General features: G+C 36.4%; 3 protein-coding genes across 7 annotated transcripts in view; 2 read left to right on the top strand and 1 right to left on the bottom strand.

Annotated features, from left to right (window-relative positions):
- The window catches only part of LOC134851749 (14-3-3 protein homolog 1-like), a 524,146-nt gene that overhangs the window by 140,956 nt on the left and 358,248 nt on the right, over window positions 1-24,942 (top strand). The window lies entirely within an intron of this gene.
- LOC134851394 (ankyrin repeat domain-containing protein 63-like) overlaps window positions 1-24,942 on the bottom strand; it is a 64,525-nt gene that overhangs the window by 11,150 nt on the left and 28,433 nt on the right. For both annotated transcript variants that reach the window (XM_063867456.1, XM_063867455.1), the window contains exons 2-3: window positions 23,122-23,234; window positions 8,785-8,968 (exon numbers count right to left, since the gene is read on the bottom strand). In XM_063867456.1, the coding sequence (XP_063723526.1) occupies window positions 8,785-8,968; window positions 23,122-23,232 (295 nt within the window). In that variant the 5' untranslated portion in view covers window positions 23,233-23,234. The remainder of the gene's footprint in view (window positions 1-8,784; window positions 8,969-23,121; window positions 23,235-24,942) is intronic.
- LOC134851704 (stabilizer of axonemal microtubules 4-like) lies at window positions 20,562-22,515 on the top strand. Its single transcript, XM_063867907.1, has 2 exons — window positions 20,562-20,670; window positions 20,796-22,515. The coding sequence occupies exon 2, from the start codon at window positions 20,827-20,829 to the stop codon at window positions 22,381-22,383; it is 1,557 nt and encodes a 518-aa protein (XP_063723977.1). The 5' UTR covers window positions 20,562-20,670; window positions 20,796-20,826; the 3' UTR covers window positions 22,384-22,515.

Below are 24,942 nucleotides of genomic sequence, written 5' to 3'. Positions count from 1 at the left end.
AAATTATCCCTTTTCGTCGATTAGGGCTTGGTTAAGTGCTTCCGACGGGCTTATGGTAGCTGAAAGTAGCTTCCTCTGGGTGTCTGTGTTCTTCATCTTGCAAATGAAGATATCCCTTATCCATTCCGCCTCGTCAGATTCCTTGATGTTGCACGTGCTGGCTAGGTCCGTCAGTGCTTCCCAGAATTGTTCGTACGACTCACGATCTTTTTGCTTTCGATTTAGTAGTTTATATCTTTCGAACGTAGTATTGGGCGGTTTGTTAAATGCTGCGTCTAGTAGAGTCCAGAACTCAGAGAACGATATTGCTAGAATCTTGACTCTCGGCTTCTTTTGTGTAAAAACTCTTTTTCCTTCGCTCACTAGGGCTAGAAATAAAATTGATGGCAGTTTCTTGTCCGCCTCCGTTCGTCTCATTCCATTAAATTTCCTCTTCTCTTCGTTGATCCGTTTCTCTTCTGCGGATTCATACTGTTTCATTGTGCTTTTGTTCCTGCTCTCTCTGTTAGCTTTTTCCGCGTCCGACTCGCTGCCTGTTGCTTGTTCCAAAATTGGAATTTGCGTCTCCGGTATCTCTGGTCCATGTAGGCTCTCTAACTCCAGATTTTCTTTCGCAATGATCGCCAATTGGAATTGGTCGCTCCATTGGGTGCAAGCATGCGGTGGCTCTAGAGTGTGATTAGGCCAAAAGGGGGGAATTCCACGCACGTTCGAATCATTTGACTGCGCCATAAAAAACTATTCTAATTCTATCGTTCTATATGTACAAAGTATGTACATAAGCTTAAAGGTTAAAACGTTAAAAGGAAGTAGTTGAATTAAGAACGTTAAAAAGGACAACTGAACTTCCGTTCATATCGACCGATGGTCGTAACTACACTGGTATTAATTAAAATACCGAAGGTCATTATAAGATACTAAAAATAAATCACAACAGGTTTCATCAGAACAAAAAAAATTAGAAAGATTTGACATTCAAAAATTTCTTTCGCACGCCACTGATAAATTTATACCTTTTTCTTTTCTTTTCCCAGTGGTGAGAAGTTTTCTTATCTCGATGAAATGTTTGTCATCAGAAAAAAGTATATTTACCAACTGAAGAAAAAACATCCAGAGATCAGTATAAAAAACATTTTTCCACTTTTTTTTCACAATAAAAACATAAAAAGCAATTGGATGGTAGAGAGACCAATATTACTGCTTTTTTGCTTTCAACACGTAAAAACTGATTTTTTAAATTAGACTTAAATGTTTTTTTTTAAATTAAACTGAATTGGATTGAAATTATGTTGAGTGTAATCGTGAATATGAGTTCATGCCATTTCAAAAAATAAATTAAATTTCAAAAACTAATTGCTTCTAAAAATACAAGAAAATAGGCTTTGTTTTGCTCTAAGTAAAATGCACTATATTTGAAGAATTAGGTAAAGTTTGTTTGCATCTGCTTAAATGGTGCCTTAGCGATTCCTAATGCTCGCCAAACATTGCTATGATGAATTAAGATCCATTCAATTGTATTTACATTTGTCGGATTTTTTTTTCGAGAAATCAGGCTCTGCCAAGAACGCAGTCGTGTGATATATCAAATGTACCACTTTCAGTTTCCAAAAAGTTACCCCGATGATGACAAAAAATATTACAAAAATTGACAACTTTCATACTTTCCTCTTCAAAGCCGTAATTCCGTTTTCTCTTAATGATAGGTTTGGCGAAATAAAACAATCACAGCAATACATTTTACATTGCTTTAACAAGTAAAAACTAAATTTAAAAGGCCCAAGACCAGCGTTGTAGCTCCTTTTGATTTTTTCCAATGTCCTCATCAGGAGCGGATTTAGGGGGGAGGGGACGGGGAGGGCGGACGCCCCCTGCTCAGGGATTCGACCCCTTTCCGACCCAAAGGGTCCCCCTTTGGTACTTTTTAAGAAATCCATTTTTGTACTGACCCCTAAAATTTTTTAAAGACGCCTTGGGCGCCAATATATACTAACTTTGAGGGGGTGCGCGCAAAAAAACGCGTTTTTCTGTCAAAATTTTCCAAAAAGTTCCTAAAAACGGCTTTTATTGAACTGTTTTTCAAAAAGTTTGCCTGTGGCCAATACAGCGTCTTTTTAGTGCTTTAGGAGTGCTCGGAAAATCAATTTGGACGACCAAAAAAGGTCGTCAAAATTTTCGAAAATTTTTTGAAAATCCGACTCCCCCCCCCCCCCTCTCGAGAAAATCCGAGCTCCGACCCTGGTCCTCATTATAACCTTTGAAATGATAGCTGAGTGCTCGGAACTTTCGTTGACAACTTGTAAAGCACCACAACCCAATCTGCATTTACTTAACCATCATCTTTCCAAGAAAGAGGAAAGATTGCTTAGTTAGTCGAGTTTTCGACCAATGAGATTGCAGCAAAATTAAAATTCCTTTTTTTGCTATCACATAAAGCTCTTTTTTCTCTCAATAGAAAGCTTTGTGCTAATTTACTGTAATAATTTATAGGAGTAGAGATTCTTTAGAAGATACTTTAGTGGGGATTGTAAAATAGATCCCCTATCTTGTTACTACTCTGTCATTTGTTTCGATGTCATTTGCTTCAAATGTGTGATTCACGTTTAAATAACTTGACACCCTTAGAGGCGGGCTTGAAAGTGTATTAACAAAATACCAACGAGAAATGGCAGTTTTGTGGGGTTGATGGTCTCCCCTCCCCCATTAGCAATTTAACCCCCCCCCCCTCCCCCTCCGCCCGAAGGCTCTCCGGTTGTTTATAAAACATCAATTTTCGACCAACTAAAAGCAGCCTTTCTTGAAAAAGCCATGCGTTTAACGCGATTAAGCTCAGAAAAATGCTCTTACACCTGCATGTTTTAAAACCTACAAAAACATGGCCAAAAACCAATTCTCAGATTTTCTCAAAGTTGCTGAACCCAATGGCCTTTATGGTTCAAAATTAGTTGCCAATTGTCTTTTTGTACGAGCTGCCAACAGAAGAACATGAATACCCTAGTGCTCTTGGAATATAAACCTTGCAAGATTCTTGCCGCAATTTCTGCGTAGGACTACTGTCTTGTAGCTTTTTTGCAATACTTCCATCCTTTTTGCGAGATCCTGGCAATAATGGCTTTTTATTTGCAAAAACAATGCAATTTGTATATTTTACCTACATGATTTGTTTTTCATATAGCAGCAGATAAAAATATGACATTGACATTCAAAAATTTCTTTCGCACGCCACTGATAAATTTATACCTTTTTCTTTTCTTTTCCCAGTGGTGAGAAGTTTTCTTATCTCGATGAAATGTTTGTCATCAGAAAAAAGTATATTTACCAACTGAAGAAAAAACATCCAGAGATCAGGATAAAAAACATTTTTGCACTTTTTTTTCACAATAAAAACATAAAAAGCAATTGGATGGTAGTGAGACCAATATTACTGCTTTTTTGCTTTCAACACGTAAAAACTGATTTTTTAAATTAAACTTAAATGTTTTTTTAAAATTAAAACGAATTGGATTGAAATTATGTTGAGTGTAATCGTGAATATGAGTTCATGCCATTTCAAAAAATAAATTAAATTTCAAAAACTAATTGCTTCTAAAAATACAAGAAAATAGGCTTTGTTTTGCTCTAAGTAAAATGCACTAGATTTGAAGAATTAGGTAAAGTTTGTTTGCATCTGCTTAAATGGTGCCTTAGCGATTCCTAATGCTCGCCAAACATTGCTATGATGAATTAAGATCCATTCCATTGTATTTACATTTGTCGGATTTTTTTTTTCGAGAAATCAGGCTCTGCCAAGAACGCAGTCGTGTGATATATCAAATGTACCACTTTCAGTTTCCAAAAAGTTACCCCGATGATGACAAAAAATATTACAAAAATTGACAACTTTCATACTTTCCTCTTCAAAGCCGTAATTCCGTTTTCTCTTAATGATAGGTTTGGCGAAATAAAACAATCACAGCAATACATTTTACATTGCTTTAACAAGTAAAAACTAAATTTAAAAGGCCCAAGACCAGCGTTGTAGCTCCTTTTGATTTTTTCCAATGTCCTCATCAGGAGCGGATTTAGGGGGGAGGGGACGGGGAGGGCGGACGCCCCCTGCTCAGGGATTCGACCCCTTTCCGACCCAAAGGGTCCCCCTTTGGTACTTTTTAAGAAATCCATTTTTGTACTGACCCCTAAAATTTTTTAAAGACGCCTTGGGCGCCAATATATACTAACTTTGAGGGGGTGCGCGCAAAAAAAACGCGTTTTTCTGTCAAAATTTTCCAAAAAGTTCCTAAAAACGGCTTTTATTGAACTGTTTTTCAAAAAGTTTGCCTGTGGCCAATACAGCGTCTTTTTAGTGCTTTAGGAGTGCTCGGAAAATCAATTTGGACGACCAAAAAAGGTCGTCAAAATTTTCGAAAATTTTTTGAAAATCCGACTCCCCCCCCCCTCTCGAGAAAATCCGAGCTCCGACCCTGGTCCTCATTATAACCTTTGAAATGATAGCTGAGTGCTCGGAACTTTCGTTGACAACTTGTAAAGCACCACAACCCAATCTGCATTTACTTAACCATCATCTTTCCAAGAAAGAGGAAAGATTGCTTAGTTAGTCGAGTTTTCGACCAATGAGATTGCAGCAAAATTAAAATTCCTTTTTTTGCTATCACATAAAGCTCTTTTTTCTCTCAATAGAAAGCTTTGTGCTAATTTACTGTAATAATTTATAGGAGTAGAGATTCTTTAGAAGATACTTTAGTGGGGATTGTAAAATAGATCCCCTATCTTGTTACTACTCTGTCATTTGTTTCGATGTCATTTGCTTCAAATGTGTGATTCACGTTTAAATAACTTGACACCCTTACAGGCGGGCTTGAAAGTGTATTAACAAAATACCAACGAGAAATGGCAGTTTTGTGGGGTTGATGGTCTCCCCTCCCCCATTAGCAATTTAACCCCCCCCCCCCCTCCCCCTCCGCCCGAAGGCTCTCCGGTTGTTTATAAAACATCAATTTTCGACCAACTAAAAGCAGCCTTTCTTGAAAAAGCCATGCGTTTAACGCGATTAAGCTCAGAAAAATGCTCTTACACCTGCATGTTTTAAAACCTACAAAAACATGGCCAAAAACCAATTCTCAGATTTTCTCAAAGTTGCTGAACCCAATGGCCTTTATGGTTCAAAATTAGTTGCCAATTGTCTTTTTGTACGAGCTGCCAACAGAAGAACATGAATACCCTAGTGCTCTTGGAATATAAACCTTGCAAGATTCTTGCCGCAATTTCTGCGTAGGACTACTGTCTTGTAGCTTTTTTGCAATACTCCCATCCTTTTTGCGAGATCCTGGCAATAATGGCTTTTTATTTGCAAAAACAATGCAATTTGTATATTTTACCTACATGATTTGTTTTTCATATAGCAGCAGATAAACAGATAGTCTCAAGTGTGTCGTCCCAAGATCAAAGATACGTAGCACAATTGTGCAAGTACTCTAGAATGAATTTTTAGAAGATGTAATGATGATCTTGAAAACATTTTCAGAAGGGTGGATTAAAGTGAGTCTGGAAATTTGTGTCCAGGACATTTATAGCCCGGAAAAGCAGTCCAAAATGCAAAAATTGGCAGGGACAATCAGTTTTCAGACAAAATTGTCCAAAAATTTTCCGGATTTTTGCCACACTAATTAATGACCGGATTAATTTGATAAGCTCTCAATAGGAAGGATTAAATTGACAAGACCACGCAACTGAGAAATCAGACCAGAGTTTACTTTGAGCAGCATATAAGAGACAAAACTAAAACAGGACTCAAATACATTACAAATACCTGACAATTATTGCTTGATTGATAATTTTGCTTACCAGACGTAGACACGAGAGATTATAATTCATTGCTATTGCTTTCGAGTTCGTGTTTACAATGGAAACACTTATGGCAAATTAAACAACGTGGCACTTGGCATATTTCAAACATCGAACATTAACAGACACCTCAATTTCGTGGCGATGTGTTTTATCTAAATGCAATGGCCGTGTGCGCACTTTCCAAGAGAACGTCACTATCAAAAACGATCACAGTCATTTTCCAGATCCAGCCTATGTTTCAAAACGAAAATTCAGAACAGTTCATAAAACACGAGCTGTTGTTGCAGATGACTACTCGTGTTTTACAATTCGTTCCACCACTTCAAAAAATTCTTTTCGTCCAAAGAGATATCAACAGAGAGACTCCAGCAGTAATCTCGAGCTATTTGGCCGACCAGAGGACCGTTATCAGAAAAAAACAGGAAAAACAAACCCAATTTTTAAACTGATTTGAACCGCCAGATTGCTGAAAGCGGCGATCGTTTCCTTCTTTTTGACACTGGACCTAATGATTCCAAGCAAGTAGTGGTTTTCACCACTCTTCCAGGACTCGATGATGGCTCTGAATTGGCACCTTTTCTACGACCCGTAGCGTGTTCTATCAGATATACACCATCCATGCATCAGTCGAGGAAATTCTGATTCCCATTGAGTATGCATACTTCCAGGCCAGAAAGAAGATCCCTATAATCGCCTTTTGATCTTTTTCGATATAGATTCTCCCAAATGAGCAACCATTGGTTTTGAAATAGCTCTCACATTGCCTTTACTTGAATATCCGAAAACATACAATTAGAATACTACAATTTCCATATGTACCACAGCGTCTGGCGTCACATTCATTCTGTCTGGTGGGAGTACCAACGACTAAAAACCAGATCCAGAATTCTGCGAGGAAGTCCGAATGCTACTAAGTACCCCTTTCCTGTCAATAAGTGATTATTTTACTACTTTTGAAACTCTTCAGAAGACTTGTCTTGATCTGATACAGCCCTCCCGATCATCAACTACTCTGAGGACAATTATATTGATCGGCTCTCGGCGAATGGAGCACGTCAAAATCACAGACTCGACATTGACAGCTGAAATTGTCACCAAATTTTGTAACCGGGCTTCCCAAAACCAAAAATGCTGTTGAAGGTGGAACAGCAACTTCAAAAAACTCGTGAACGCCAGGCAACCACCATTTATTTTCCAGGACGCAAAATGTGTGCCGGGCAGGAATTATCACGTTATAAAATTCTCTTTATGTCAAACTTGACAAAAAAATTTCCGCATTAGCTGCTGCCCACGACCCAAGTAAACTTCCGAGTTTCCTAAAAAGGTGAAGCAGCATCAGCAAACTATGATTCCAAGTAATTTTTTTTCTAAGGCTAGCCTTGTAAAGCTAGAATTTTCAATAAAATTTTCTAGTTTGAACTTTTTCCCAAAAAAATTCAAATTTGTGCTAGACTCGTTTTGAAACGGCCAAATGATCAATGTAATCAAGTTTCTTCCATCCTATTCTTTTTGGCTCAACTGAGTCAGTCCAGTTTGACTTTGACCTTGTTTACACGTTTTTTGGTGTTTCAGTTTCAAATTTTGACCAAATTACAAAAACTTTTTTCGGACCTGAGATTTGAACTTTCGAATTTTTGATCTTGAAATCTGTGACTTCGCTGCTCGGCCAAACGCGCTGTTCTTTCTAATAGTTCTTGAAAGTTTTATTTCATGTTGACTGTTATATGGCTTACGGTGTGCATGAAATCTAACTACAGATCAATCACACAAGCTCAAAAGAACAAAGCATAAAAGATCACAAGATCAAATCAAAGAAATTATTTCCATAAAATTTCGGACAATTCTGTTTGGAACAAAAATGTCTGGTAAAACTCTATAATTTTGGGCTGTTTTGTCAAGGACAAAAATGTGTATGCACCGGTTCAAAATTGGGGAAAACGTCTATGCACCCTGAAAATTGGCCACCATTTTCAGATAAATTGGTAACCAACATGTTCAATTACCCACAAACGCAACCAACTAACGTCACATACCATACCAACATAATTCCAGTACATCATACTCATTTCACGACTCGCTAGTAGCTTCGCGTTACTCGAATTAAGTTGCTATGATTTGAAGCGTAAAGGATGAGATATTGTTCAATTGATTAACTTTGACTGTTTCCAGTTTCTCTGAAAACGCTTGGCTCTACAGAGTGTGAGGTAATTAGACTACATTATCTTGACAGTGTAGTGTGTGACGCGCTAATTACTTGGTAAGTTTCTGCAAAATGAAGCGTGCTTAGCATGAAAAAAGCTGTCGTGTAACACTGTAAGATATGGCTTGTTTGGATCTCTTTAACTATATACCCCCTCTTGCTGCGGAAGGGGGATATTCGTTACTAGGTACAAATATTTGATATGCTTAAGCATTGATTTAATTTTTTATAGGAGGATATTCGTTACTAGGTACCCTTGTTGCTATTGTGTTTTTGCAATATGATCAGTAGCGGATTTAGGGGGGGGGGGGAGGAGGACGCCCCCCTCAGGGATTCGACCCCCTACCGACCCAAAGGGTCCCCCCTTTGAACTATTTTGAGATATCCATTTTTGGCTGACGGACCCCTAAATTTTTCTAAACCGCCTTAGGCGCCAATAAATACTAATTTTGAGGGGGAGCGCGCGCCGAAAAAACACGATCTTTTTTTGTCAAAAATTTTTAAAAAGTGCCTTAAAACGCCTTTTTTCAAAAATTTTCCTGGTCTTTATAGTGGTTTGGGAGAGCTCAGAAAATCAATTTGAATTTGGTCGACCTAAAAAAAAGGACAAAATTTTCGAAAATTTTTCGAAAATCCGCCCCCCCCCCCCCCCCCCCCCCCTCGAGAAAATCTTAGATCCGCCCCTGAATATGATTAGATAACAGTTACAATAAATTATGAAAGTTGTTGCTTGATTGACTGACTGAGTATTTTGACTAGTTCGTTGGCTCGCAGCTGACAGGCGTAGTAGAGTGCAGTGCCTCCGTGGTTGTCCTGTATGTCAGTGTCTCCGCCCTTGTCGCAGATCATCGCCACCATCTTGGTCCGAGTCCTGATCTCCGGGATCGACACCACAGACGTGATCAGTGCCGTCCTCCCCTCCGAATCCTAACAGAAAACACAAAAGACAGTTGCATGATAAGCCAGACGGATACTATCTGAAAGTTAATGGTGCCCTATTGATGCCCAAATGGCTAAAATCTTGCTGGAAAAACTCTGAAACTTAGTTGAATTAATTAAGATCATTTATCCACGAGTGAAAGGACCAACATACGGGCTGTACAGCTCGTTACGGAGAACCGCTGTTGTTCCCTGCTTAAGAACTGCATTCAATTTTTATTGGTTATTTTCTGGGATGAGTGGTAGTGCCTCGCCCTGAAGCAACGACTACGGAGCATGGTGGGCTTCAAACATCCGACCTTTCGTTTGAGAGCCGTAAATGTAACCACTTCACCACCCCCCCCCCCCCCCCCCGGAATTTTTTTTATAAAAAACCTTGCTGTGAAACTGCTTAAATTGCTGAAAAAGTTCGTATTTTGCTTAAAAACCACTCAAACTGCTAAATTTATAATCCGTTTTTGAGCGCAAGATCTCGATCCGGACTGAGCTTAAAGTTAAATAGATCTATCGCTTGCGACACTTTGTTTTAGGTTATGGGGTTGAAAAGTTTGAACGCAAACTCACGCAAACTCTCAACCAATGCCTAACTGTGCGAGGTCAATTTTTATACTGAGTAGGCCCACGATTTGGAGTCCGTGTGTCACTGGCACCCGGAGACAAGTCGTTAAACATTCTCTGCTGGGATAATTGAAATCCATTTGCAATTTGTTAGGATAAAGTTTTCTTTTTTTTCTGACTCAGCAGATAACGAACTCAGCCTCAGCAGATAACGAGCTAAGATTCAAATTTACTCCTGGCCTCGGTGGTTCCGGCTTGATAAAAAACTTCTTGACTGGTGTTTCTTATGCAGTTTTCACATCATTATGAATCCAGTGCTTCAACATTTTCTAATTGACGTTGTTTCGAATAAAGAAGATTCAAAGTTGATTCTGAATTTTTCCTTTAAAAAAGCTCTGCAAATACCACTCGGTTCATTTTTGTTTCAAAATCAAAAAATTTTTATATACCGATTTGCATAGTTCTTCCGAAAACGGTCGAAAAGTTTAAATTTGTACCATGGTCGGATTTTAAAAATAAGTGATTCTTTTTCACTTTTTTGAGATGTTGCATTGCAAATCACTCCATAATGATCAGATTTAAAGTTGAAGATCCTAGTTTCTCTGGTTGCTAGTTTTCCTTTTTGAAGGAAATGATTGTTTTCATTTTGTATTCTTATCAGTGTGGAAAGTCTTTTGCTTTTTCGTATAAATTAAAAATAACGTCGACACAAACAAATGATTTGTACATTTAGATGTTGTTATTAGATATTCATCCAGAATATTTTCGATTGTCAGGACCGTCTGACTTCTTACGGCACTGTGAGGAACATAAACACTCGTAAAATTTGTTTTTTGTTGGTTTTTCATTGTAATTTTGACGTTTAATAATTGAATGTTCGTAATATTTCAATGTTTTTCCACATTTTATATAAAAAACACGCTTACTCCCCTACGCTTACGAGAACTTTCATTGAGAGGCTGGCATTCATTGCCTTTAAAACATTGAAGTTTTGATTTAGCGAAAGCCAGTTTTGGTCAACATATAACGCTAGGCAAATAACTTAATTGGGTCAGTCTGACCTGAAATTCGTCTGTTTTTTTTTGGCAACGATCTTATGCTTTGCTTTGTTGTAAGAAATTGCTTTGTTGTATTCAAGATACATTGCTTTGAATCTTTGTTGATCTGAGTTGGAAGTAATTATCAAATCTGATATCTTTTCAAATCATTTTGGTCTTGTATCGGATTTCCTTTAAAACATTCCCAGTGACGGTGTTGGCAAGATGGTGCTAGGTTGAGGCGTGAAGCTGACATGCGTTGCCACCGCCTAACCCGTCAAATCAGAAATTAGATATAATTTGGGTGCATTATTAAAATTGATTGATTTGCACTCCGACCACAAAGTGGGAAGGAAATATGTATGTGAATGTTTTTTGTTTTACCACACAAAATAAGATACCGAAATAAAGGTTCGAGTGATAAACTTTTGTAAAAGCCTTCTGAATCGAGATTAGATCGTTGCTTCAAATAATTCCAAAATTCAAACAAAAACATGAATCACTAATTATACTGAAAATCGTTCAATCGTGATTTTTTTGATGTTTGAAACTATTCAAAATCTTTCCTCGGTGCTGAAAAAAAAATCGCTTCAAGATAATTGCTTTTTAGAGGAAAAATAGGCATTTTTTTCCATTTCTTTTTATTTTAGACTAGTCAAGGAATTTTTTCAAATTTAACTTCATTATTATTAGCTGTTTTTTCTAAGAATGCTTTCAGTTTCTCACCCGCACAAACGAAAAAGCGGTAGTTTTTTTTTAAAAATGATTTTAAGTCCGGGGTGGCTTACTCATAGAGTAATTTCAGATAAGGTACACCGTCTGTTCGTCACGCTGTCTTATTTTCGGCCGGAATTTCGTTCGTGCAACTTCTTAGTTTAATACCAATCTTAATCTTACTCTTATATCTCCTAGTCTCAATAGATCTAGCGTATACTGGAATTTTTGGGTTAGATATCTAGAAATTGTTCCAAAAGAGAACAAGACTGCTCGTATCAAGGCGAAGTCCTGAATGTTCCGACTGTCTTTAAAGGTTTATGGAGCAGTAATAACATTAAAAAATTAAATGAAAAAAAAAACGAAATGAAAATTTTTTTTTTCTAAAATTTGAAATTTTTATAAAAATCATCCCCCCACACGCCAGATAAAGTTCAAAAGGATAGATTTCGCTCCTTGTAACAAATCAATTTTGGCAAATAAGCTTCTTTCAACCAATTCGGAACGATTTCTAAGACGGATTAACTCTCTGCTTACGCGTTAATAGCGCGAAATATATCGCGCGTTAATTGTCCCAAATTGGCCAAAATGGCAATCTTTAAACCCCCGTAACTTTACGAAAAAAAATCACAGGTGAACTATCTTTTCAAATTTGAGCTCAGGACAACAATACCTTTCGAATGATAAAAAAAATTCCGTCAAAAATGCTAGTTAAAAAGTCGAAATTTGTCTGAGGAAAAAAAAACCACCCCGGGCACGAATATTCCGTTACTTTCGTATCGAAAGTCGGAACAACAACTGTCTTCTAAGTTATAATCAAATTGTTCTGGTGCAGAAACTACAAGTAGTTTCAGCACTACAAATAATTGTCAGTGTTAGTTATGGATCATGATTGGTTAGTAAGTAATATTTGATACAGATAGTTTTATCTAGAATGCAATTGGTTATAAATACTAGTTTTAAACTGGTTCCAAAAAATCGAAAAAGGAAGACTTTTTTCAATTTTCATAGTTCCTTTTAACAACAGTTTTTGTTGGAATTCAACACTTAAACACTGTTATCATTTTGCTCCTGTGCATTAGAATGTGAAAATAAAGATTTTCCCTCCTTTTAAAGGCAATCATGTGGTCTTCATGCTGTCAATCGGTATTGTAGATTGCTTCGCACTAGTCCATTTTAAGGCTGAGATGCCATTTTGAGGGAGTGAACAAACTTGACAGGTGCTGATTGGAACATTTTGTACCCTTGGCCCACTTCACAGCTATCTCCAACATCCCACATCAAGAAGGAATTCGAACATTAGGCAATTGATTTTTGCTTGATCAATTCTGACGTCTATCATCATTGACGTTTCCTTCCAACTCATCCCATTTCACTGTATGCTAATGTATGAAAGAAACCCACATTTCAGAAAGATCAAACGGCCGAAAGTTATGTTAGCCAATCAGAACTCCACCAGGTTCTGTTTTTGAAAATCAGACAGTAAAGGCTGAAAAACTAGTCAGTTTGAAGGAATTTGATTGGTTAAAAAGATTCGCTCATTTGTAGCTTCGGTCATCAGAATAGCCCCCCGTCTACCTTGTTTTCATGCTAAGTTACATAGAGACCATTAGGAGACCTGATATCGATGGTACATGAAATCTGTGGAAAAAATGCTAGTCGTACAATTTTCATACAATTTTTTGACAAAGTTTTGAGAAGTTTTTGACACATTTTTCTCATTTTGGACAACTTTAACAATACAGGCAATTTAATCAATTACAAGTCAATGTTAATCTGCCACAACTACTGTTGGCAGTTTTTCTTAACTATAAAATTTGAGTTATTCGATGAAAATTCAATGAAAATCTAAAATCTATCTTTGTGTGGTTGCAAAAAATTATTTTTGCTCAAAATGCATATCGTGACCGTATATTATTATAAAAATTTAAGAATCACGATTGCATTAGCCTATTTGACAACGAAACGTTTCGCTGAGTTATTTGACATAAAAGGGAAAAAGGCTTCAAAAGTTCAAGATTTTTATGTACAAATGAAGGTTCTATGAAAAAAAAGCCCTTCAGATAGTATTTCCATTCATATTGTGCAAACAAAAAAGCTAGAGAAATAATTCGTTTGAGGCTTTTTTAAATGTTGTTAAAAGAAACGACTTAATATCGATTTACGAAATGAGTCGAGTTCAATATTTTGTCTTAAAGTAGCTTAATTTTTATTGTTCCGACAAAAGGGCTGAAAGTTACTTTTGGGCGTCGAGTGAATTTTTTGCTATCCCATTACAAGTACCTCAAGAAAAAACTTTCAGAGGGTCAATTATGATATCATTTCAACGCAGAGTTCAAAAAAGGTCTCTGTGTCGAGAAAAATTGATCTGAATGACTCTTGCGTTTTCCAGAATAATTTTCACACTAGCCATTTTTTTTAAATGCTGTTAATTTGGATAAATTTACAATCAGTTTTGATTTTTCCTGCAAACCAAGTTTTAAAATTGTTATTTGCAATTGGCTATTTTTCTTTGTTAAGTTTGTTAAAATCAAAAAAGTTGTCAACTTAAACATTTAATAGAATAAAAGTTTCAATTATTTTATATTGTGAGTGGTTCGATTACTCACTGGTGAAAACAAATTTCTGCTTGGACGTTGATTCATTTCTGTTACAATCAGTGAAACAATGGCGGAAAAATTTATTTGGCGAGTCTCGATAAAAAATAGGAATCAATTTTATTCAATTTTTTTTCAAACTTTGTCTTCCTTTATTGAAGTCTAAAAGTTCCATCTATTTTGTGCTTGTTTCCCATAGATATATTGCAGACAAGTACAGAACTAATTTGAAATAATAAAATAAACGAGGCATTGATAAATAGCAAACGCTTGTTACGCTACGCCTACTTTGACACGGGTGGTATACTGTTCGTACATCATTGCTTGATATAGTTGGTGTCAGTTTTGAGCTGAACTTTTGAATAATGAAATGAAGAACTTTGGTCTTTTTGAGCTTGAGATTTGCGGGCATACGAAAAATAAAAAGATTCACTACTCTTCTAAGATTTTTTTATCACATGATTTTTCAGTTTCAAACCTACTGCTCGTACATCATTGCTTGATAAAATTGGTGTCAGTTTTAAGCTGAACTTTTGAATAATGAAATGAAGAACTTTGGTCTTTTTGAGCTTGAGATTTGCGGGCATACGAAAAATAAAAAGATTCACTACTCTTCTAAGTTTTTTTTATCACATGATTTTTCAGTTTCAAACCTACTGCTCGTACATCATTGCTTGATATAATTGGTTTAAATTTTGAGCTGAACTTATGAATAATGAAATGAAGAACTTTGGTCTTTTTGAGCTTGAGATTTGCGGGCATACGAAAAATAAAGAGATTCACTCTTCTTCTAAGATTTTTTTATCACATGATTTTTCAGTTTCAAACCTACTGCTCGTACATCATTGCTTGATATAATTGGTGTCAGTTTTGAGCTGAACTTTTGAATAATGAAATGAAGAACTTTGGTCTTTTTGAGCTTGAGATTTGCGGGCATACGGAAAAGAAAAATATTCACTACTCTTCTAAGATTTTCTTATCACATGATTTTTCTTTTACGATCTACCTTTTGTCAAAAAGTGTATCAATTTGTTAAAAATGAGCTTGTTGATGAAAATTTAATTTCATTTTTTCTCAGAGTCTTGTTTAAAAAACACCATACTTGTTTTTGTTGGAAGTAGACAATTCAGAATGCTTAGTAAGACTTCTGAGTCTGGTCAGTCTTCTAGTGGTACTCACAAATGAATTTTTAATTCTGATTTAGTTGAAATTTTTAATAAAGCCCAGGACAGTGAAAAAAAAAACGTTTTCAAACCTAATGAGGTAGAGTATTTTGCTAATGCGATCAGTAATTAAAAAGGCCATTTATTGTTCCGACGATTGAAAATGGGGAGGAACTTTCTATTCGGGTCTGTTTTAGTTTTTTCTTTTTCCTTTTTTCTTTTTTTTCCACGCAAAATCAGTTACTACAAACAATGATCGAACTAGGTTGAGGTATTAAGTCCTCACAGTCATGATTCGAACTACGCGTAAAAAAAATTCAAACAAATCCCATTGTCGATTTTTTTGAAATTCGGTTTATTTCGCTTAATTTCGAGCGAATGAAGCAATCGAGGAGTCTCTTTTTAATTGCTTAAAAATTAACAAGAGTTTAATTTAAAACCTAAAAACTTAGTTTACTTGGGTAACGTTAGATTAGGTTGAGTTTAATTGCGCCTTTTTGAAATCAAATTTTTCAAAAATTCAAAAATCTGCAAAAAATTTTTGCTTTTTTTCGACAATTTTTTTGGTTTTTTTTTTAGTTTTTTATTAATTTTTCTACAAAATTGGTTTTCAATTTGCATGTTTTATCTTTCGAATATATCTAGTCCACGTTTTTTTCAGCTCCTTTTATCACACCACGCCAAAAAAAAACAAAATTAAATTGAAAAAACTTTGTTGTGTTTTTAAGACTATGGTTGAAACAATCTGTGCTACTTGAAGAGTACCGGCCATCCTTGTTTAAATTTTGGAATAAATTATTCCAAACTAAGAAATCTAGAAAAATATACCTATTTTTGATCACTTTGTCGAGCTTTACATTTTCGAGTATTTTATGTTTGTTTGTTTGAATTTAAAAAATTTTAAAAAAATAATTGAACTTTTCTTCTAAATATCCCGACGCTGTATAGGCTTTCAAAAGTATTGCTTTCAAAAAATCAATGACAAAGCGTTTCATTAAAAAATTTACTTCTGATTTAAATTTTTTGGGCATAAAAACCAGTAAAACTAAGAAGAAAAAAAACGCCCTGTCTCAAATTTTGTTGAGCTCAGACAAAAAACAATATATACAAAAACTTGTTAAAAATTCAGTCCAAATTTTTTACCCCAAAACTCTTCGTTTTTGGCCTTTCAGAAAATGAAAACTTTACGCTAAAGTTCTTGAGTCAATTGTGGGGCAACTTATATGCAAGTGAGCTCTTTATGTCGCTGAATAAAAACTGTGGATGACTCTTACCCTCCAAAAGTTTGAGCAAAACTTTCAAAAAACGTTGTTTTTAGTATGTAAGTTTGACATTTTTGGCTATCAAACGAAAATAATTTCTGCTTAGACAAGAGCGAGAAGTTTTTACTATTTTTTAAGTTTGTTTTGTTCCAAAAGAGGCTTACTTTTAAAACAGTTGATCGAGGTTTGACCCATTTGTTTCAGTGTAACTCTTGAACAAAAGATCACAACTATATCATTTTTTGTTATCGCGAAAAAATTTGCAAAAAATTAATTAATTCTGGCAAATAAATCGGAAACAGTTTCCAATAAAATAACTTTGGCAAAAACCTTAGCAACTTTTTTCCGATCGCTTTTTTAAAGATCAACCTATTTTGAGAAAATTTTGAGTCCTGGTTAAACTTTAAGGTCCAAAATGTGTACAAAAAGCATCATTTTCACCTTACATTTTTTCTTCAAGGACGCAAAGTTTCAATTAGATATTGCTCGAAACATGTCTGAAAAGCATTTAAATATTGCTTAAAACATGTCTGGAGAGCATTTAAATATTGCTCGAAGCATGTCTGAAAAAGTTTTAGCATGATATGTCCTTCGATCTGATTTTTTGTGGCAATAGATTTTGCATTAAAAAACTCAAAACACCAAAGAACATCCAATTAAAAAACTCAACAAGGAAGGCTCAACAAGCACATAGATTTTTATGGCAGTTAAATCAGTGTATGACAGAAGATTTAAGTTTAAAAGACTGAGTTTTAATGCATCAGATTGAGTGAAGTGAGGGCAAAGGGCAAATTTTTATTTATGTCTGTCTCCCGGGTGCAGGTGGTCAAATTATATATCGACCGCATGGCTCGAATCAAGGTTTATGGACCCGAGTTATACAGGTTCAACAAAAATTCGGACTTCTTTCAGCGCAGCTCCTCCCATATTTCAAAGTTTTTCTTAGTAGTTCTACGTTCTATTATGGCTAAATGCATGATATAACGTTAAGAATTATGAATAAAAATGTGTTCAGAATAGTTAATTTGAATTTTCTACCGTTTCTTGCCATGTGCCAATTTTCATGACATATGGACTGTGTGAACAGAAGTTAGCAAAACAGCAAATGTCGTGGAAATGAAATGTCAGAAGCGCAGTTAGTTTGTCATCATACAAAATATCCTTACATTAAGGCACAGCTAATTAACTTTGCAGAAACGAAACCCAAGTGTGGAGGAAGATTAAAAAAGAGCTTAATTTCGGTCGACCAGGGTCGCTAAATACCCGAGTCGATGTTCTCACTCTATGCTTCGACCGTCTCCACGACGCTTACGTACGTTTTGAACGTTTGTACCAGTTTCAGGATTAATGAGACTTTTTTGGTTTAACCGGGGCTGTTTCGACCGGGGCTATATAAATTAGTTAAATATCATATAAGGCAAAAATTGATAACTTTAGGCAAACTAAAATTAGAAGTTAGGCTGGTGACGCGAAGAGTCCCCAAGATAGCTTTGGCAAAACGCCACAAAAGACTTCTGAGCCGGTTGTCGATTTGAAATCTCCGGTGGGCGTGCTAAGCACACACGACCACACACACACTGCAATAATTTTTCTATAAAATCCAACCAATTTGGCAATTACGCAATTCGTTGGTGCGACTGCGACAAACCCTTTCTGTTCTTTTAGTCCGCTTGTTTGGTATGCAGTGCTATCACGATGAAATACGATTTCTGCTGAGAAAACGTTTTTTTATCAAAATTTTTTAGTCTAAGGCCTGCTTTTTTGTTTTTGCCTAAATTCGCTGCCTCCGTTACAACTAAACAAAAGATCTCAGCTGGCTCGACCCAAGAAAAATATGTGTTGACCGCCTCAGGTAATCAAGTTTAAAATGGTTTACTGATTAGTCTAGGGTAAGTTCTTTCCGAAGAGTTAATAGAGTCATTTGTAATTTGTATGCTTTGTAAAAATAATCTTTTTTTTGAAAAAGTTCCATCTTATGAATATTGTGTTGTTTATTTTGGGCAAATAATTTTTAAAAAATTTTGATATTTTTAAACAAGTTTCGGTTCTTTTCCAGTTTTTTATTTCATTTTTTCTGAAACTCAATTCATGAAAGCCCGTTTCAAATAAATTTTAGTGTTTTGAACGGCAGTAAAACGAGTCCGCGTGAAGATGAGAACAAATTTCCACAATATTTCTTAAACTCGACTTGCTGTATACAAAACTTTGGAGCAACCGTGTGTTTTAATTTCACGAGAAGGCTGAGAAACTGGAAAAGAGCACAAAATTTGGTCGAGTACAAAATATTTTAAATTTTGGTCGAGCACGGTAGAAACATACCTCGAGCAGGGTAGAAACATACTTCAAACATGGTTGAAACATACTTCGAGCAAGTTACCGAAAAGTATCACGAGAAAGTTTGTTCAGTGATTAGATAAAGACACATTTTACTGCAGTTTATAACATCAAAATCACAGGAGGGGACAAAAAATCACACGAGGGGACTGGAAAAGAGCCGAATTTTAGTATGTTTTGATTGTGCTCGAGGTATTTTTTGAACTTGTGTTCGACTCAAACTCCGTCTGAACTCTTCTAATGGGGCTTTTTTCCATTCCCCCAGCCCATTTTTCAAATTCAACATCAAAAAAATTAACGTTGCCATAAATGCAATAAAACTTAGGTATGGTGAACAAACCAACCATTGTGGTCGGGTTTGTTCTTGATACATTTGAGCTTTTAATTGCGCGTTCTGTCATAATTACACTTTAAGCAACTTACAAAAATCAAAAACTTGAAATATAGGCGGAAACTTTTTTGGCCTAGCACTGACTTTGTTCTCGAGTTCGAACGTCGAAATGCGAAATGAGCGTCTCGACCCAGATAAGTCAAACATCTCAACTCGGGCTCAAAAAGCCGTCGAAATCCTTTAAAGGTCTTTCCTTAGAACGAAATTTTGCATCCTCTTTGTAGGGTCTCGGGTTGACAAAAAATGCTTATCATACAACTCCATACTACGAAAAAAATTCTTATCAAAACAAATTCATACAACTTCAAAGAATAAAAAAAACCTTGTATAAATAATACATGATAATAGTTTTTTCCGTTCAATTGAATTGTATGATAAGCATTTTTTCCATACTAAGGAATTGTATAGCAATCATTTTTTACTTGTATTTTTTTTGTGTTTCTCTTTAAATAAGTGTTTTTCCCTGATCGCCAACATCAAAAGTTTTCGCATTTGAGAAAACCAATGGGGATCGCATTGAATTGCAGATTTAACTACGTATTGCTAGATGACAGGTCAGATTAAAATTGAATTTCACTTAAAATTTTAAAAAAAATGTTTAAAAAAACTTTTTTATATGGCTGCGAGGCCTCTGTTTCGAAAAAACTCAGGCGTTGAACATTGTGGCCTGTATTTTGGTTAAACTAAGGATATATCACCTGATCTCCAACTGAAAAGTAAAAACTTTGGCATCACAGAAAACCTTCAATTCGACCCTTGTTTTTTATGCATAAAGACTGAGCAGGGCCTACGATATAAGCAAAAACTTCGCGGCTTTTTCCCCCTTTGATTTCTTTCTGAAACTTATTATACAAAATACTGTTTAGAAGGACTTTTTTTGCTGTCAACTGCAATAAAACGTGTCATCGTGAACATGTGAACAAATTTATACAACATTTCGTACATGCAAAATGCCGTTGAGCAATTTTTTAACATAATTTTTGAGGGGGATGGGAAACTGGAATGAGCCATTCTTGCATGCCAAAAAACAGTTTTCACAAAACTTTCTTTGTGCGTAAAACAAATTTAGCGACTAAAAAAAGAACTGAAAAACCAATGCATGGAATTGTAAGACAAGCATATTTCTTGGATGGAATCTCATGACAGGCATTTTTGTTGTATGGGGGTGAACCCGGGGTCACATCATAAAACTGTTTAAAAATTGGGAACTGTTTCTCCGCTCCCACGCAAAACTAAAAAATATTGGGAAATTTTGTTCACGTGTTCACGCTGACACGTTTTAATGCAGTTTAGAACATCAAAATGTCATTTTACTTAGAGCTTCATCCATTGAATTTCAAAAAAAACACCAAAAGCGAACTGGAAAATAGCCCGGACCAGTTGTTCATACAGAAATGTAGTTTTGTATAAAATCACCGTTGCTGAAGGAATTAAAAATGGTCAATTTGATCGTCAATGTAAATTGGTGTTTAATGTACAGTTTGTTATGCACGTGCAATATATAGCTTCATTATTATTTAAATATCTTCAAATGAACAGCTAAATGCAGTTTTTCAAAGACAACAGCACGTTGAGAAACGATATATTGGATTATTATTAAAATCAGCACGCGAGCAAAAAAGACCGCAGCTCAGGTAAATATTACGGATACAGTTCCCTCTATTTTACAAAAAAAATTGATTTTCCGCAAAAAAAACGTAATTGAAAATCACCAATTTGGAGACTCAAATAGATTTAATTGGTTTGGTTCTGTTTCTAGAAGCAATTTCAACAATAATTAGCTTCGCAAAATGGCCACACCCCTGCCGAGTGTAGCCCCACCCTTGCAATGGGGGAAGCCGACAAAACACATCCTGCAGTCGGCGGGTGCTGACTGCGACCTTATGAACAGGTACTGTACCACCAACTCCACCACCTTCGGGATCCAGGGTTACAGACCTCGCGAGGGATCCCACCACGGTACCGGATACCTGACCAACGAACGAGCTCAGTATCAGTACTCGCGACAATTGGATGAGTTCGACAATCCCGTCATGTCTCGGATGCTTGCTGACTGTTACGATTCGGTCACGAAGCAGAGTTACCGGCCGAATAGCGTTCCTCACGGCCGAGAACCACTTCCGGCGCTCATGAACGACAACGTGGGAACTGGATTCACGAGGGAAAAGGCAGTCACTGTGCCGACAGTCGCTAAGGCCTACGAACCATTTCAACGACCGATGGACGGCGGATTGCAAGTTCTTCCCAAGTTTCAACCGCATCTTCACAAAATTCGGCCAAAAGACCCGGTCGAACAAAATCATTACGGGCACGGTCCTGAATACATGGAGACTGAGTACAAGACAACGTATGACAATAAGTATAACACGCCGAAAGATTTGTTCACAAAATCGACAGGTCCGTTGACCGACACAGGATTCACTAGCAATTTAAATGTAGAACCAGTCACTTTCCACCACGACATGCCGTACAAAGATCTGCAGTTTAATGATCGGCCAACTGGCAGCACTGAGTACGATTATAGATACGTTGACAAAACGATTCCGAACGGAGCCGAACCATTGCCCCACGCAATTCCGACAGCCGGCACTCGTGAGAATGGGTTCACGAAGGATGTCTTGGATCCGAAGTATAAACCGAAATACGACTTCATGAGTTACACGGACTTGCAGCAAATGCAGCCGACGACTGCTAAAAAACTGGCTAAGGATGACCCAGCCGCATTCATGAGTGTGGAAAATCCAAACAATAAAACAGCTACAAAGCCTCTTTTCTACCAAGGAAAAACCACAGAAGATCCTTCGCTGGCTAAACGTCTAAACAGGTCGACGCATGGACCCAACACGGACACTGGATTCAGCCAGAACACGACAATTCTGGCTCCTGAAGTTATGCTCCACGGACCGGACGACAAGCGTCGTTTTCTCACACATAATGACCTCCAGTACTACGACAAGAACCCAACTGGAAAACACAGAGAGGGTAGGGTCATTGGAGCTGTTCAAGCGCACGTTGAAGACGCTTACACGAAGAGTGAGAAGGTACATAAGTTGGGCACGGGTAAAAAGTGGGATCCGAGCGACCAGCTGCGTTGCCAGAACCCGATGCAAGCCAAGTCCATCAAAGCTCGGGACACCTTCTTCGACGATCACTTGCACCACCCGAAGAACCGCGACTACGAAGTGCCGAAGATAGACAAGGACAACTCGTTGAGACCAGTGATGAACATTCAGAAGCCGAGACTGCAGCCGTACCAGTATGACCCCAACTTCACGGGGGCGAAAGTGGGCAGTCCAAGGCAGCGACACACACAGCACTGGGCGGTGGCCCAGTACGAAGCCGCCTAGACTGAATTATGCTGCTGTTATATGATTCGATTCTGCTCTTGCTCTAGCTATGATGTATTCCAAAATAATAGACAACAAAAATTAACCTGTTTAAAAGAATTATATTTCCATCAATGCGCACACTTGCGAATTCAAATAAATTTAATAAGTCGATGCTGGAGATAACTTTTTAGTGAGAAAAAGCTTATGACCGTGCTGAGAAAAGATTTTTCAGAAAGAGAAAAAATTGGGCCATAAAAATCTGAGTTTTTCAATAATACGGTTTTAAATTGAGGGCTGCTTTTCAGTTATTGTTCCGACTTTCGATACGAAAGTAACGGAATATTTGTGCTCGGGGTGGGTTTTTTTTCTTCAGACAAATTTAACTAGCCGTTTTTGACGGAATTTTTTCATATCATTCGAAAGCCATTGTTGTCCTGAGCTTAAATTTGAAAAGATATTTCACCTGTGATTATTTTCCGTAAAGTTATGAGGGTTTAAGGATTGTCATTTTGGCCATTTTGACCAATTTGGGACAATTAACGCGCGATATAAGATAGACTGAGAAAGTTTCACAAACCTATCCGAGCGAAAATTAAAAAATAAATAGCGTGACAAGAAATTAGATACTTGCAATTGTTACTAAGATAATTCCGGCGTGACACCTTAGATAGTGTGACAAGAACTCTAAGAAATGAATATATGAGATAGCCACCAATTGGCTACTTACAACTCTTCACTATACTTTAGTATACTGACCTTGACATTGAGGACGTCTAGGCTGTTGTCGGATGCGGCCACTATGAACTTGGCCAGATGTAGTTTACCCTTGGCCACTGCGTCCAGGAACATCCGAGGGCCACTCTCCATCCCTATACACGAAAACAACACAATAGCTTAAAGCTCCGAATCGAGTGTCCGTTTTCAAAAAAAAAGAGTAACAGATCATTTATACACAAAAAGAAAGGTGAACTTTTTTCCTTTTCCCCACCTGCAAGTTTTTACCACTTAAACTTGTAAAACAGTCCAATTGTTACAAAAATTGGCATGTGCACTAATTAGGCCATAAAAAACATAGCTAGTTTTCATAATTAACCTTGTAAAACCCCCGCTACACCGATGCTACTGTGAGGTCGAGAAAACGAAAAGCCGAACGAAGTGACACACGTGAACTGTTCAGTTGTTTAGGGAGAACCGCTGATGTGCCCTTTGTTAAAAACCTGCATCTTAAGGTACTTTTAAAGACTAAAAATTGTTGTCTCCCCACATTAACTAATGAGAACCGATAATGATGTGCCAAAAATTACCTAATGGAAGATAGCGGTGTATAATACTAAACAATTTTCAGTCATTATTCAATTAAATTCGAAAGTTTAAATTCAAAAGTTCCTAGTGCTGAAAAATCAGGTCAAAATTTTGATTTTTAGTCCAATTTGAAGCTAGTAAAGTCAGAGAATCTGTTTATTAAGCTGTAAAAATAGATTTTTAGCTGTGAAAAAGAAACTTCCGAAAATTTTCGAAGCTTGCGTCAGCGCTTCTTTGGCACCAGAATTTCTTTTAAGGAATGAAAAAAAAATGAGAAACAATTTTTTCGTATTTATTTTTTGATAATCAATTAACCAGCATAAATGCATTTGGAATTGTGAGAAAAAATGAAGATTCTATAAATATTCTCTAAGTGCAGGCGCTTTTTTGGGGGTTTTTGGGCTGAAATTTTACGTAACTGAATTTTGTTAAACATTTAATAAGCAGAAATGTGTTTGTGCACTTGAAATTTAAAAAAAACGAGGCTTTAATAAACATGCTTCAACTGCAGACCCTTTTTTGGGGTTTTTGGACTGCGGGTTTAATAAATATGAGTAAAAAGAACAAAAAGTTGTCTTTTTTTCTTCATCTTCTTCTTAATATGGCAATTTTTCAGTTTTTATGTGTTTTTGATTTAAACCTTTACTGCTCAGGTTTTTTTGCATAGAGTTCTGTCACAAAATATAGTTTTTAATAATGATTCAGTTGATGAAACAATAATCTTTTTTCAATGTTTTGACGTCCTTGATCCTCTAGATTAGTCTAATTTTTTTCTCATTTCTTAAAAGTAACAGAACAGAGTAGCCATTGAGTTCGATCACATTCGAAAGCAACTAAAAAGCAAAATTCAGCCAATTTTGGGCTGTTTTTGCTGTGTGATAAGTTCTAAAAAAACCGATTGTTTTCACGGATCAACTAACCATAAGCTCCTTCAGTTGTTTTTAAAAAATGAACAACAAAAAAATTGTTGAAAAAATATCAAAAAAAAATTTTTTTCAAAAGTTTTTCGAAGTAGTGGCAATTTTTTTTTTCGTTTTTAAATATATTTTTGTACCAAACAGTTGTTGAAAATAATTAATCAATAAATTTTCCCGGCTTGAATGAAACTTTTTCCTATTATAAAAAGCGCGAATTACTTCTCAAAGTTAGGCTGAAAAGCAAACATGATATTTTACTCGACCCAGCTTGATGATAACTGTTTTTGCGTGGAAAGAATAAACAATAAAACAATAGCACTCTCGATGACAAAATGTCTCCCCTCTTTTAGTGGTAAAA

The sequence above is a fragment of the Symsagittifera roscoffensis genome, chromosome 7 (assembly GCF_963678635.1).
Source record: "Symsagittifera roscoffensis chromosome 7, txSymRosc1.1, whole genome shotgun sequence".
In the NCBI taxonomy this organism is placed as follows: domain Eukaryota; kingdom Metazoa; phylum Xenacoelomorpha; order Acoela; family Convolutidae; genus Symsagittifera; species Symsagittifera roscoffensis.
Note: the sequence above shows the minus strand (reverse complement) of the source record. Positions and strands in the feature narration are given on the sequence as shown.

Bases quoted from the DNA above. Each gene is read 5' to 3' on its own strand.
- LOC134851704 (XM_063867907.1), top strand. From the start codon at position 20,827: ATGGCCACACCCCTGCCGAGTGTAGCCCCACCCTTGCAATGGGGGAAG.